Below are 16,343 nucleotides of genomic sequence, written 5' to 3' on the forward strand. Positions count from 1 at the left end.
TTGAGCACTTGGAGTTGGCAATATGAGATGCACTGTCCTAGGGATGGGAGTTCCACGACCACCACTCCCAAGAGGAGGAGGCAGGTGGTGGTGGTCGGGGACTCTCTCCTCAGGGGGACCGAGTAATCTATCTGCTGCCCCGACCGGGAAAACTGAGAAGTCTGCTGCTTGCCAGGAGCTAGGATTCACAATGTGACGGAGAGACTGCCGAGACTCATCTAGCTGTCGGATAGCTACCCCTTCCTGTTTCTCCATGTGGGCACCAATGATACTGCGAAGAATGACCTTGAGCGGATCACTGCGGACTATTTGGCTCTGGGAAGAAGGATAAAGGAGTTTAAGGCACAAGTGGTGTTCTCCATCCTCCCCGTGGAAGGAAAAGGCCGGGGTAGAGACTGTCAAATCGTGGAAGTCAACGAATGGCTACGAAGGTGGTGTCGGAGAGAAGGCTTTGGATTCTTTGTCCATGGGATGGTGATCCAAGAAGGAGGAGTGCTAGGCAGATACGGGCTCCACCTAACGAAGAGACAGAAGAGCATCTTTGCAAGCAGGCTGGTTAACTTAGTGAAGAGGGCTTTAAACTAGGTTCACCAGGGGAAGGAGACCAAAGCCCTGAGGACGTGGGATACCGGGAGGAAGCACGAGCAGGAGAGCGTGAAAGGGGAGGGTTCCTGCCTCATACTAAGAAAGCAGGACAAACAGCAAGTAATCTCAAGTGCCTATATACAAATGCAAGAAGCCTGGGAAACAAGCAGGGAGAACTGGAAGTCCTGGCACAGTCAAGGAATTATGATGTGATTGGAATAACAGAGACTTGGTGGGATAACTCACATGACTGGAGTACTGTCATGGATGCATATAAACTGTTCAGGAAGGATAGGCAGGGCAGAAAAGGTGGGGGAGTTGCACTGTATGTAAGAGAGCAGTATGACTGCTCAGAGCTCTGGTATGAAACTGCAGAAAAACCTAAGTGTCTCTGGATTAAGTTTAGAAGTGTGAGCAACAAGGGTGATGTCCTGGTGGGAGTCTGCTCTAGACCACCAGACCAGGGGGATAAGGTGGACGAGGCTTTCTTCTGGCAACTAAGGGAAGTTACTAGATCGCAGGCCCTGGTTCTTATGGGAGACTTCAATCACCCTGATATCTGCTGGGAGAGCAATACAGCGGTGCACAGACAATCCAGGAAGTTTTTGGAAAGGGTAGGGGACAACTTCCTGGTGCAAGTGCTGGAGGAACCAACTAGGGGCAGAGCTCTTCTTGACCTGCTGCTCACAAATAGGGAAGAATTAGTAGGGGAAGCAAAAGTGGATGGGAACCTGGGAGGCAGTGACCATGAGATGGTCGAGTTCAGGATCCTGACACAGGGAAGAAAGAGCAGCAGAATATGGACCCTGGACTTCAGAAAAGCAGACTTTGACAACCTCAGCGAACTGATGGTCAGGATCCCCTGGGAGAATAACATGAGGGGGAAAGGAGTCCAGGAGAGCTGGCTGTATTTTAAAGAATCCTTATTGAGGTTACAGGGACAAACCATCCTGATGTGTAGAAAGAATAGTAAATATGGCAGGCGACCAGCTTGGCTTAACAGCAAAATCCTTGCTGATCTTAAACAAAAAAAAGACGCTTACAAGAAGTGGAAGCTTGGACAAATGACCAGGGAAGAGTATAAAAATATTGCTCGGGCATGCAGGAGTGAAATTAGGAAGGCCAAATCACACCTGGAGTTGCAGCTAGGAAGAGATGTTAGAGTAACAAGAAGGGTTTCTTCAGGTATGTTAGCAACAAGAAGAAAGTCAAGGAAAGTGTGGGTCCTTTACTGAATGTGGGAGGCAACCTAGTGACAGAGGATGTGGAAAAAGCTAATGTACTCAATGCTTTTTTTGCCACTGTCTTCACGAACAAGGTCAGCTCCCAGACTGCTGCATTGGGCAGCACAGCATGGGGAGGAGGTGAGCAGCCTTCTGTGAAGAAAGAAGTGGTTCGGGACTATTTAGAAAAGCTGGACGAGCACAAGTCCATGGGGCCGGATGTGCTGCGTCCGAGAGTGCTAAAGGAGTTGGCGGATGTGATCGCAGAGCCATTAGCCATTATCTTTGAAAACTCATGGTGATCGGGGGAGGTCCTGGACGACTAGAAAAAGGCGAATATAGTGTCCATCTTTAAAAAAGAGAAGGAGGAGGATCCTGGGAACTACAGGCCAGTCAGCCTCACCTCAATCCCTGGAAAAATCATGCAGCAGGTCCTCAAGGAATCTATCCTGAAGCACTTACACGAGAGGAAAGTGATCGGGAATAGTCAGCATGGATTCACCAAGGGCAAGTCATGCCCGACTAATCTAATTGCCTTCTATGAAGAGATAACTGGCTCTGTGGATGAGGGGAAAGCAGTGGACGTGTCGTTCCTTGACTTTAGCAAAGCTTTTGACACGGTCTCCCACAGTATTCTTGCCAGCAAGTTAAAGTAGTATGGGCTGGATGAATGGACTATAGGGTGGATAGAAAGCTGGCTAGATTGTCGGGCTCAACGGGTAGTGATCAATGGCTCTAAGTCTAGTTGGCAGCCGGTATCAAGTGGAGTGCCCCAAGGGTCGGTCCTCGGGCCCGTTTTGTTCAATATCTTCATTAATGATTGGGAGGATGGTGGATTGAACCCTCAGCAAGTTTGCAGATGACACTAAACTGGGAGGAGAGGTAGATACGCTGGAGGGTAGGGATAGGATACAGAGAGACCTAGACAAATTAGAGGATTGGGCCAAAAGAAATCTGATGAGGTTCAACAAGGACAAGTGCAGAGTCCTGCACTTAGGATGGAAGAATCCCATGCACCGCTACAGACTGGAGACCGAATGGCTAGGCAGCAGTTCTGCAGAAAAGGACCGTGAGGTTACAGTGGACGAGAAGCTGGATATGAGTCAACAGTGTGCCCTTGTTGCCAAGAAGGCCAATGGCATTTTGGGATGTATATGTAGGGGCATTGCCAGCAGATCGAGGGACGTGATCGTTCCCCTCTCTTTGACATTGGTGAGGCCTCATCTGGAGTACTGTGTCCAGTTTTGGGCCCCACACCATAAGAAGGAGGTGGAAAAATTGGAAAACATCCAGCGGAGGGCAACAAAAATGATTAGGGGACTGGAACACATGACTTATGAGGAGAGGCTGAGGGAACTGGGATTGTTTAGTCTGCAGAAGAGAAGAATGAGGGGGGATTTGATAGCTGCTTTCAACTACCTGAAAGGGGGTTCCAAAGAGGATGGATCTAGACTGTTCTCAGCAGTAGCAGATGACGGAACGAGGAGTAATGGTCTCAAGTTGTAGGGGGGGAGGTTTAGGTTGGATATTAGGAAAAACTTTTTCACTAGGAGGGTGGTAAAACACTGGAATGCATTACCTAGGGACGTGGTGCAATCTCCTTCCTCAGAAGTTTTTAAGGTCAGGCTTGACAAAGCCCTGGCTGGGATGATTTAGTTGGGGATTGGTCCTGCTTTGAGGAGGGGGTTGGACTAGATGACCTCCTGAGGTCCCTTCCAACCCTGATATTCTCTGAATATTGCAATCAGTATCTCAATACTACAAAATTCATCCACAAATATTATTAAATAACGCAGCTCCAACTCAATGCATTATAAAGCATGTTATTTTTATAACATTTATTAGGGATAATAATTTAATATATGGTCATGAAGCACATTCTAACAAGTATATAATTTAAACAAGGCCTATTACATGATTTAAAGCTTTAAAATATTCCCTATTTTCTTTAATGAGGTATTTGTGTATACATGGACCTTTAAAAGTGTTTTTAATTTGGTTTATAAGCAGAGGACTAAACGAGAGCATAGATAGCACACAGAATAATTATACTCACGTTCAAATCCACAGAACATGAAATTGGAGGTGGGAAAATTGTATTTCTATAACTTTTCAGGGTTTATGAAATCCACACATGATATTATACATGTATTTGTTTTGTCTGTTTTAAGATATCCCCACAGTAATTCATGTATAAATCACCACTGTAATTCTGGTTACTCATCAGTCTTGCGGATTTACAACACTGAACTGCACTTTGTAAAGGGAGTGGTGGCAATTTGTGGAAGGCTGCAAGGTGAGCAATACAAAATTATGCTGGCAAAGCACAAGGAACTCAAACAATTGACAAAAACAAAAATAGATCCTTTTCATTGGTGGGGTAGTAATACAGCCACAGAAGTTTTTCTGGCAGTGGGACAGCACACACTTGTATAATTCAGTCAATCACTGCAAATATGCAAAAGATCAGTTTCATTTACTGCAAATTAAACATTTACATTCAAATGGTTTCTCATTGTTCCCTCATAATTCCTCATAAATAATTCCCACAAAAGGAACAATTATCTTACTTTTTAGGTGTAATTTAACTATTAAACTCCTAATAGAGTTTGCTTTATTCTTTATAAAAATGCAGCCACAAAACTATCAACAGATCATATAAGGCATGTTTTCTAATTCTTTAATCATTCTTGTGGCTCTTCTCTGAACCCTGTCCAATTTATCAATATCCTTCGTGAATCATGGACCCAAGAATTGGACACTGTATTGCAGCAGCAGTTGCACCAATGCAAAATACAGAGGTAAAATAACCTCTCCCCCCCCCGTTTATGCATTCCAGGATCACAGTAGCCCTTTTCGCCATAGCCTCACACTGGAAGTTAAATGTTTCAGCTGATTACCCACCATGACCCTCAAATCTTTTTTTAGAGTCACTACTTTGCAGGATAGAGTCCCCCATCCTGAAAGTATGACCTACATTCTTTATTCTAAGGTATATACATTTAATTTTAGCTGTACTAAAATGCATATTGTTTGCTGGTGTCCAGTTTACTAAGTGATCAGATCTCTCTGAATCAGTGACTGTCCTCTTCCTTTTTACCACTCCCCCAATTTTTATGCAATCTTCAAACTTCTCAGTGATTATTTTGTTTTCTTCCTGGTCATTAATAAAAATGTTAATTCGCATAGGACCAAGAACTGATCCTGGCAGGACCTCACTGGAAACACTCCCGCACAATGAACCCATTTATGATTATATTTTTGAGACTTACCATCTAGCCACCTTTTAATCCATTTAATGCATGCTATGTTAATTTTATTTCATTTTTTTAATCAAAATGTTCAGTAACAAGTCCAATGCCCTAAAGAAGTCTATTACATGAATACTATTACCTTTATCAATCAAAACTTGTAATCTCATTTTAAAAAAACCAAGTTATTTTGACATGATCTATTTTCTATAAACCCCAGGTTGACTTGCATTAATTATATTACCCTTGTTTCATTCTTAATCAATCAAGTCCAGTATCAGATGCTCCAGTATCTTGCTCAGGATCCATGTCAGACAACAGGCCTACAACCACACAGGTCATTCCACTTACCTTTTTAAAATATTGGCACAAAAACATTAGCTGTCTTTCAGAACTTCCACAGTTTTCCAAGAGTTATTGAAAATCAACATTTATGGTCCAGTGAGCTCCCAAGCCAGCTCTTTTAAAACTCTTGGATGAAAGTTATCTGGACCTGCTGATTTAAAAATTCCTAACATTAGTAGCCTCTGTTCAATATCCTCCAGAGCTACTAGTGGAATGGAAAGAGTCCACTTCAAAAGTTATTTCTCCTCCCTTGGTATCCTGCTGTTAATTGATTTATCTCATTAGACTGACCTAACCCTTGGTAAAGCAACCCACATCCTTTCATGTATTTATACCTGCTCCTGTACCTTTTACTTCATACATCTGATGAAGAGGGTTCTAGCCCACGAAAGCTTATGCCCAAATAAATTTGTTAGTCTCTCAGGTGCCACAAGGACTCCTCGTTTTTTTTTTTTTTGCTGATACAGACTAACACGGCTACCACTGAAACTATCATATGATATGACTACATCAGCTATTTGCCCCCCAAATTTCCTAACATTGTATAGATTTACCTATTCCAGTGCATTTTATTTTCTTTATAAAAACTATCAAAGAATGGACAATTGCAGCCCAACTCACACTTAATAATAAAACATATCTAGGCAAAAGTAGTGCACTGATGGGGCAATACCTCAAATAAATTGTCCAAACTTACAATATATGGGACTTACACAACAAAAGCGTATGCTCATTACAGGGCATCAAGTACTGGCTGGGACAAGTTCTCCATCTACAAAACATGATGGTGAAAACAGATATACTGGTGCCCGAGTTCATTAAGACACTACCACCATCTTTTCTGTATTGCATTTCTTAAATATGCTTTAGTTACTTTTCAATTTTAAAAGAATAGTTATTATAGGTGTTTTCAGTGTATTTGAAACCACTCTATTCTATACATGGGCCCAAACACTTGGGAAGGGAGGTTGGGGACAGCGGTGTTAAAACTATTATTTTTATTCAAGGGGTAAATGGGGAAGACTATTTTTTTTAAGTTAAAAGTACCTGGTCATAAGAAACTGTCAAATATGTCAGATCACACGTGCAGGCCAGCATTTAGAACAGCAGTTGGGATTGCTGGGTTCTACGAACGGCTCTGTTGCTGACTCCTCCACTGCAGGAGAGCATACCACCACACAAGCACAACATAGATGGGTTTTGGGAGATTAAATGGATCGTTGAAAAGCATTTTGAGATCCCCAGATGAAAGGTGTTTTAGAAATTCAGCAAAAGAAGTATTACTGCAATTACTTTACTTTATATAGAAATCAGGGGCAGGAAACTAGGAAAGGAATCAAAATGGGTGCAAGGGGGAAAAAGAGCCAGAATTAATTAGCCACCACAACAGAAACAAGTCAACCATAGCTGTGATGTAACAAAAGATCAAACATTTTTTTGTTTAACATCATAAAGTAAAAAGTGTACAGACAAATAGGTCATAAAGGGATCATGCAAAAACTCAAAGATGAATATTTGATAAAAAGCTCCTAAAATAAGGCAAACTGACTTACAATCCCGCTTTGGAACTTGTGTAACAGTGGCTGGCATCAATGAACAGCAGAATACATTTTAAGGGAAAGAATAATGAGTAATAGCTAGACAGAGTAAATACTGAAAAAATACAAATAAAATAAGGATGATGATTCAGATGCCAAAAACTTGGAATCCTACTGAAGCATATTTTATTAACCACTTACATACACACTTAACAGCATTCTGGTTTGGAGTCACTTGAGCAGACGTTCATTTAATTACAGTTTGCTATGACCAAGGGTTTTTTTTAGTGAAAAGAATTAAGCTGAATGGACAGCAGAGACCTGAACTAGAGACCAAAAACACTGAACATATTTTTGACTCTTATTAACCTTCTGGACTACCAATGTTCTATATCTGTAAACAAAGAAAATAAAGGAAGCTATTGTACATTTGGCCAAGTTTCTCTAAATTATACACAACTACAGTACCACATATATTGGTAATGGACTTAAATGATGCCACTTCCTGGGAGTCAGGACAGAATAAGACATTATCAGTCTTAATATATTAAAAATACTGGCATGCCTTTGACAGAAAGATTGAAATTTTACAAGTAATTTGCTGCTTATTGTATACATGAAAGAAATGCACTCAAGAGCAGGGCAGGTAAAAATTGATCTTCTTATAAGAATTGGGCTTTATTTACAACTGATTTTTTAATTTAAATTAAATACCTTTTTCTTTTTAAAAATCTAATTAAAATTAAATTTGAAATTATGAAATTAAATTTGAAATTAAATCCTAATGTTACTATCATCTACTCAAATAATTTACATTAAATAAAAATAATATTCATGTAGTACAGGGTTGCTGCTGAAGTTTTAAAGAAAGTCAAACCACTAAACTGGTGGAAACCACTCCCTGTCTAACCATCTGATGCCAGAATTTGTTGAAGTGCTCATCAGGCTTTTGACCATAGTAGCCTCTTTTGCAGGTGCTGAAAATATTTTCTTAATTTCAGTTTAATTAGTTCAGTTCCTCGTTCATTCGGAGCTTGAGAAACCATCTGGGACTGCAAAAGCAGGAAATGCTCGAGATAAAGCTTGAGAAACTGATTAGGATAAAAATTAGGTGGGAGGATGAGATCTACTAGTTTTAAAATCTTGAAGGACATGGTGACCAGGAACAATTAGTTCAATTGACTAACTACTGATAGCACTTCTTTGTTTAATAAATCAGTTTTAAATGCAGATCATGTTTTGATAAGCTTATTTTTTCTTCTTATGTATCCTGAACATTTAAGGTAGCTTTATTTAACCAATAAAAATGTAAAAGGCTGTTTCTGTGCATTTTTAATTAAATTCCAATTTCCATCCAAATGCAGCTGGATACAAATCACAAGCAAAAAAATCAATTATCTAGTATATAAAAAAAATCATTCACCATTTAACACAATACACACTATACAAATTAAGAATCTGAATAAAATTATGTTAAGCTATATACTTGTTTAAATAAACATGTGCAGATATAGTGCATATATGCCAAATTATACCAGCCAATAAGGATCAACTTATTGGTTGGTATAATTCTTAGGAAAATTACTAAAGAGGACAAATGGAAAGCAAGATTAAAATAGGTTATTTAAAGCAAGGTATCTTTCTTACTGATTCAAATCAGTTATTAAACCACCTTCCTCAAGAGGCCAATTTTATGAAAGGAATACTTTTAAGAGGCATGCTATAGCTGAGCATCCCTAGGTGTAGCAAGAAACTGGAAGGCATTAGTCTGAAGGAAAGTTTGGTTGGATTTCTGTGAAGGATGCAAAACAGTAAGATGTGATCCCAGAGAGTACCCTGAAAACAACCCATTCTCCCTGCCTGCTGGCTAATAGTACTTTGCTCCTGGTCAAATCCTCCCCCATCTTCACCAAAATCTAAACAAGTCATCTAGAACAACTGGGTCCTGTTTATTTTGGTCATGTTTATTTTGTTTTAGGAACAGAAAAGTAACAATAATAAAAGGAGCAAAATCTGTCTATTTAAAACGTAAACTCTAAATAACATCAGCAAGTTTTTATTCCCTAGGCATTTAAGTCTGGATAATACACCTAGATAGTCTGGAACCCAGTTCCACTGTACTAACAAGATCAGTATTTTATACCAAGTGGATACCAGTGTACATACTTCTGCAGATAAAGCCCTGAGGAAGCAGTTTGCCAATACCAGGATAAAATTTTACACAAAATCAATATTCTTCTCTCTTCCACCGTATAGTAAATAGAAAATCCCTTAGATTTTCCAAGTAACTTTTACTCAAAAGACTTAAAAAATGCTTAACCAATTATATTCAGAATATAACAAGGGAACTCTTCATCCATTGAAATATAGTCACCATTGGGGCCAAATGTAGCAACACCACACAATGGTTTAAAACAGAAGTGAAGAATACTGTACCCACCTACAACTTCAAGGGTTGACAGAATGTTAATTATTCAAGGCACATTATTAGTAACTAATACCTCTCTATTCTTTTAAAAAGTGCCATTTGATCTTTAATGAACACAAGTAGCTGGAGCCTCAGTAAAAACTCATCTCCAAAAGACTGCATTTAAAGCAGCATATGGATTCCTAGTATCATGCGTAATAATTAGGTGACTCAAGGGTGTACCCCCTACTGAATCAATAGCATCACTTCCTCAAGTTCTTTGGAGGTCTCACATCCAAGAGACAACTGCATAGCTTATGAAAACCTCACAAGATCACACGGTGTTGAGACAGCAGACAAAAAAAACCCCTATCAACTCTTTCTTGTATCTTGCAGAGAGCCATTACCAAAATTAAATACCTCTGTCATAATTGAAAGCTCCTTTGGATTTTAATCTTCATACCTGTTTAAAATCTGGAAGTAAGCCACATTTGTCACAAGTTCTTGGGAAATCTTTTTTGTTTAAATTAAACCCAACCCTTTTTACACAATCTTTTATTGTAATGTAGCATTATTTGCCTGTTACAGTATGACATTTAAATTGTATGTGGTTAGAGAATTCTTAACCACTCAAACAAGATATATGTAATCTATGTGTGAAACCATACAGAACCTCTTAATATACCTAAGTCAGACTTCATGTAAAACTTGCATATGTGACAAACTAAGACCTTTAATAGTGGAAGAGCACTAAGCTTTTGAGATACAAAATATACTCCCCCCGCACACAATAAATGTTTATTGGTTACATGCCTTGCTGTCTTATGCTAATGCACTAAGAAGAAATGTGGGCTTGTATAATAATTAATGGTGAGGCTGTACCAATCAATCAAACAAACAACTTATATGCTTTCTATACCAACTTGACAGTATGAAAAACTACCTGTCCATTCACAGAGAAAGTTCCTCTGTTAAAGCTAAAGAAGAAAATAATATGCATTCTCTGAGAGACCTTTGCCCTCCAATACACAAAAATTCTCTTCACTATTTCATGTTAGATATCATGAAGTGACTCCCACCTTGGTTGGGAAGTTTACCTATTAGTTCTAGACAAAAACGGTTGCCATGGACCCATGACCCAAGAGGGCTGCATACATCTGATACTCCCTTGCATCACTCAACCTTTCAAGCAATGTCAACTAATTAATCTTCACCTAAATTAACCTGGGAAGCCAAGCTTGATATTTACTACATGGAAAACACTGTGCATGTTTACATTCAAGATGATGCAGCCAGATGCAAATCAGCATGTGTGGGAAAAGGTCTGCAGAGCCTAGGTTTCCAATGGATTAAAGAATAAGCATAACTATCACAACTCAGATGATACGGTAATGAGTGCAACTTAACCTGAATACAACAGAAACGCATCTCACCCTCGATACTGAAATGTCCTCTTCTCTGTAACTCGCTCTGTGCCTTCTCATCTACCCAGAACACTGCAAAGCTCTTTACCTGCTGCTTCTTAAGTCCCTTGTGGGCGTCCTTTTCCCTTCCACACCAAGGTCATGCTTCTTATTCTCACCTTCTCGGCTCTGTACAACTCTGTCCCCATTTATGTCTCTGCCCATGACAACCTTCATGACCTTCCATTCATCCTGCTCTTACTCAATCCTCTTAATTGTTCCCTGCTTGTAGATTTGCACCATCTTTGGTTCCATCACTTACACCTGGAACAACTCCTCCCTCCCCAAGTCCTGGCAATGAACAGCTTCCCCCTACTTATAAATCAAATCCCTTAAGACCAGGTTTTTTTTCACAAATCGTTATTACAATTATCCTCACCCATATCACCACACCACTAATCATTTTCTAAGAAAGACTAACAGTCCTTGGGGCAGTAACCTTATATTTTACAGTGTTTTGAAAAGCATTATAAGCACTGATTCTGCTGAATTATTTCTAATGAATAAAAAATGATCACATGCACAATCCACTGCAAATCAGATCGTGGAGTAAAAACCAGAAGAAGGTATATAATTTTGGGAGTTGTGGAAGAAATTGAAGAAAATTCTAGAGAAACATTTTGAATCACAATGGATTTTTCTAGACATACTATACAGCACACAACGAATGAAATATTTTTCCTCTTCTGAAAAATACTCCAGTGTTTGCCATCCTAAATGTCTATTTGGTTAAGTAGTGTTGGAAAAGATCCACACAGAGGGAAGGTTTAAATGAATTCTAATTAGCCACCTGAATGCTGTTCTCTTGATTTAAACCCTATAAATTAGAGACAAAGTAGTAAAACAATATACTTTATACATATTACACTGATACAATTAATCTGTTTAGCTCACCTATAAATGGAATGGATGCCAAGGAATCGCCAGGTGGGCTGGAACCTGATGCTTTCCTTTCTTCAATTCTTTTTATATGCACCTCTCTACGTGCATCATTAGGTAACCAACAGGTAGTGTCTGAGACAGCCTCCTGGTCATTTACTGCTAGGATGTAGGATTGTTGTCTCAAAGGCTGTGGAGTCTGGTGACCAGAAGGAGATTTTTCCCGCAAGACAACTGTTTCTGTGTCATTTTCCGGAACATCTGGTTGCTGAATTTCAGGCTCTTGTGCATTTTCCCTTTCAAAATATTGAATTGTTTGTCTAAAGGAAACATCTAAGTTATCAGAGGTAGCTGAGCTCTCGCTCATCCGTTGGACAAGTCTGGCAGAAGCTGCAGTTGAAGTGAGGGGTTGGATGCTCTTGCCAATTTCTGTTTTGTGGTCTGGGGCATCTTCTCCTCGGATCCTTGATTGCTGATTTAACAGATCACTCTGATGCAAGTGATTTACTGCTCTTTGGTCTTTGGCCACAATATCCAGGCTCTGGTTAATGGGAAGTGAAGATTTTTCTGCATAGGGAACAGAGGTCTTCAAAGAGTTACTTTTAGAACTTCTGTCTGTCACAAGAGACAGTCTCTCTTGTGAAGTGGTTGTAGGCTTTGAAATGCCACCAGCTATTTGAAAATCCCTAGTCGGCTGCAGTGTTTTTACATCTGATGGAACTTTCTGGAACTGAGAAGCAGACACAGAGGCTCTATTGCTTTTTCGCCTGTCTGAATTATAAGCACCTGGAGCCACAGAAAAATGGGGACCTCGAAGGGACATATGAAATGCGTGCTGTCTAGATCTTTCATAAATACCTCGCCGATCATCTTGCTCAGTAAATCCAGTCCACTTGTAAGTCTTTTTTCTGTCTTCATTTGAATCTGCAACAAGATTCTCAGCACAAAAATTTTCTGTTTCACCCTGCTTGCCAAGGTAATCCCACGACTGAGTTCTGTGGCTCCTAGAACTAATGGATGGCGAAGTTAATGCATCTTGTGAAGCACTTCTTGGCCACTCTTTCATCAACACAGGATCTTCAAGTCTTTCCTGGGACACGCTCCGTTGTCGGATCTGAACAGACTGCGGAACCCTATCATGAGAGGTGCTTCTGCGTCGTACCTGTGAAATAGTGCGATTTGGCACCACATAATCATTTGCGTTTTGAGAGGCCGCTCTCAAACTATCCAATCTTTCCTGTATTGTTCGGCAGCCGTACATGTGCAAACGTCTGTTATCAATGTACTCTTTGTAGGTTTTGTAGTTTTTCCAGTCTATGTGCTGGTGGGAGTTTGGAGAAGTATAGTGATTAGTAGAGGTTGGGGGAGAACCTGCAGGTGGTCTAGTGCTTGAGATCCCTTCTGGGTGTCCTCCATAATTTCCAGATTTACTTGTCATTCCAGTGGGATCTACTGGCCTTGTAATTGGAGTCTGAGGAAGTACAATGGCAGTGGACACTGAAGATGGTGGTGATGTGGTCCATGCTTTTGTTTTTAAAGTGGTTTGATCCTTTAAGCCATACCTCACTTCCTCCGTCCTGTGTGATGGACCAGTATGATTGGTTCTACACGATGGCAAATCTACAGCCTTCTCAGAAGGCACAACAACAGTCCTTATGGTTTCATTGCAAACACACACAGCTGTATTTGATTTTGCAATGTCTGTTGGTGATGGAGGCACTTGTATTTCCATTCTATAGGCCCTGTCTGGTTGCATCAATGTTCGTACTGGTCTACTGGCTTGCTGCTTGCCCAGTGAAGAGTCAGAAGGCGGTATGTCTACAGACTGTGCCATGACAGAAGCTGTGGATGTTAGTCGAGGATAACATATTGGTGGTGGTTCAGGAATGTTGTGAGCATTGCCACTATAGGCTTCATTGCCTTTCAGGTAGGCATCTTGGGAATATGCCTGTGGATGGACAATTTAAAAAAGTGTTAATTCACAGAAAACAGAGATGGAAAGATCACCACACTGAGTCCATTCTCCTGCAACGGCAGGATAAAGTCCCTAGAGAGAAGACAGCTTGGATATTAAATTCATACTACACTTGAGCTTAAATAACAGCACAGTTTAAAAATGTATAAAAATAGTACATTTCTTCCATTAATGCTTCCTTGCTGTTTGGAAACGTAACATGTGAAGTCACTACAGAAAAGAAAAAAACAAAAAACTCACTTTAGAAACCAAATGAATTACAAATTTCTAAAAATCAATGGAGGTAGATGAGACATTTCCCAAGATTTGTGAGCACAAACTAAAGGATTAATCCCCACCACCACCCAATTTCCTCCAACCATACTACTTCAAATATTCCTCCCTTTTAAGCCTCTTGATGCCGAGAGCTAGGATTTCACAGCAAATCGACAGGTTAAATGACTGCATAATAAATTTAACCAGCACTAGAATATTCTCTGTTGTCTTGCCATTTAAAAGATTGTATACCAATGCTATCTACTTCTTCCTGTAATATAGATTCTCATATGTAAAAGGCACTGTTGCTAAATGTAAAATGAATAAATTAGAGTGACTGATAACATGTTTGTTGCCAGCCAACACCCACCACCCTTTAAATAATCTTACATGTTATAGAAGACATTCAATATTATACTATTATAAAATTAGTTGCTTAAATTGACAGATATAAATTTGAAAATACATGCGTACCTACTATTGTCTATACACCATTACCGTAAAATGCAAACTAAAATTTCAAATTAATTTGCTGTGTACGTTTAATAATTCACATCTTACCTTGTGTTTAAGAGCCTGACTCCTAAGAAAAATGGTTAGATTACATTTTGCACGTTTCATCAGTCTCCCTTTTGCATCAAGAGACATTTCTGTAATCATTGCAAAACCAACAGCATATACACAAAATCAAAGTCAAACAACATTTAAAAAGTACTACGTTATTTTAAAACTTGAGCATTACTTGGTTTAGTTAAAATGTGATGAAATAGAGAGCTGACAATTCCAATCTTGCCAATACAGTAAATGACTAAAATGATTTCCCAGATCTTTTATACAGTTTAGGTGTGGTATCATATTACAGCATTTCCTGCTCAAATCATAACATGCTCAATTCAGACAATCAACGTGTCTTGTCTTAGCATTAGACAGGTTGTAAAAGCCATAGTGCAGCCATAAACGTAAGACTGAGAGCAAAGTACTGAGGGGGAGGGCGAGGCACTTAAAACACTGCTGCAAAAAACATTATGTTGAGCATTAGTTAAGTGCAGAATATTAAAGCAAACTGAAAAGAAATCAACCAAGTAACACAGGCATACTCTACAAATTAACAGGGTTATACGCTATGAAGGGAATTTAGCTGATCAGCATATCGAGCTCATTTCCAGCATCTCACAGGTTTTAATATTCTGGCTTCTTATAAATCTTAAGAAAAACATGCCTTACAAAAATCTGCTACTGTATACATTTCTTACCAGTGCTGTGACATCCTTTGTAAACTGCAGCTGGCAGAAAATAGGAAAATATAGTAAAAGCTGCTTACAGATGTAAAGACAGAATTATGTTGTCATACTGATTCTGGATACAGCAAGCTAAAAATACATCTAATACCAATTTCTCTGGAAGGTACCAACAGAGGTAAAGGGCAGTGGAGTATAAAAAAATAACTTCAGGTTCTTTGTGGACATGTCCATCTCATGCTTCTTGCGTTTATTCTCTACCCGTTCCGGAAAGCAAAATACATTTGTGCCATGTTGTCTTGGTGCATCTTTACTGCTGCATGCAGAGTGCTCTGGTTATGTGTAACAAGGCTTCCCTTCCACTAGAGCAACATTACTGTCTCATCTCCCCTGAGCTGCTACCATCCCTGCTTCCAGATGACGAAATGAGGTCTTCATTATGCATTTGAAACAGTGCACCCCTACCCCTCATATCTGAACATAACCACAAGCTGTCAGCTGACTGCAGCTGCTTTCACACTATATATCTGAAATTAGAGGGATGATTCTGCAGAAACATCCTCCCCATGCGATTGGTTTCATTTTTTTCCACCCCTCACAAAACAGGAACAAGCTGTGTTTCCATTACATGTTGCACCCTAATAGTTTTTTTTATCTATATGTTTTTCCCTATAGCAGAATATAAAAACTGTATTTTTATACTTTTATATAAGTGGCTATATGTGATCTTGACAGGCTCCCAATAAAATTTAAAAAGAAATGAGAAGGAAGGAAAGACACCCAGAAACATGCAAATGAAATAACAGACTATTATCATGCAAAATAATTAAGACCAGGGAGAATTTTGCCAGTTTGTAAGGCAAAAAACCAAAATAGTTCTCCTTCCTGGACTAAGCTAATGTTAACATTCTCCATCAGACTTAAGTTATAAACTGTGTTGGAGTTTGCATCTTTGTAAAATATGTCCACCATCAACAATGCTTCATGAACTTTGAAGAAAAAAAATGCTAAGATCTAAACTGACAAGATCTGGAGATGCCTCAAACTACAAATGACTGGAAATGTAATAATTATGTACTGACAGAAACCTGGATGTTGAACTATTAACATGGTTCAGAAGATAACTAACTGTCTGACGATGCTCAAAATAGGGCTGATACTTCTTTTTTTAAACATATTATGTA

The 16,343-nt window shown here is 39.4% G+C and overlaps 1 protein-coding gene across 6 annotated transcripts in view; it reads right to left on the bottom strand.

The window, feature by feature from the left end:
- The window catches only part of ARHGAP21 (Rho GTPase activating protein 21), a 193,906-nt gene that overhangs the window by 35,109 nt on the left and 142,454 nt on the right, over positions 1-16,343 (bottom strand). For 5 of the 6 annotated variants that reach the window (XM_074946082.1, XM_074946081.1, XM_074946087.1 and 2 more), the window contains exons 7-8: positions 15,175-15,204; positions 11,707-13,639 (exon numbers count right to left, since the gene is read on the bottom strand). In XM_074946082.1, the coding sequence (XP_074802183.1) occupies positions 11,707-13,639; positions 15,175-15,204 (1,963 nt within the window). The remainder of the gene's footprint in view (positions 1-11,706; positions 13,640-15,174; positions 15,205-16,343) is intronic. The other variant, XM_074946083.1, reaches the window with a different exon arrangement.

The sequence above is a fragment of the Natator depressus genome, chromosome 2 (assembly GCF_965152275.1).
Source record: "Natator depressus isolate rNatDep1 chromosome 2, rNatDep2.hap1, whole genome shotgun sequence".
In the NCBI taxonomy this organism is placed as follows: domain Eukaryota; kingdom Metazoa; phylum Chordata; order Testudines; family Cheloniidae; genus Natator; species Natator depressus.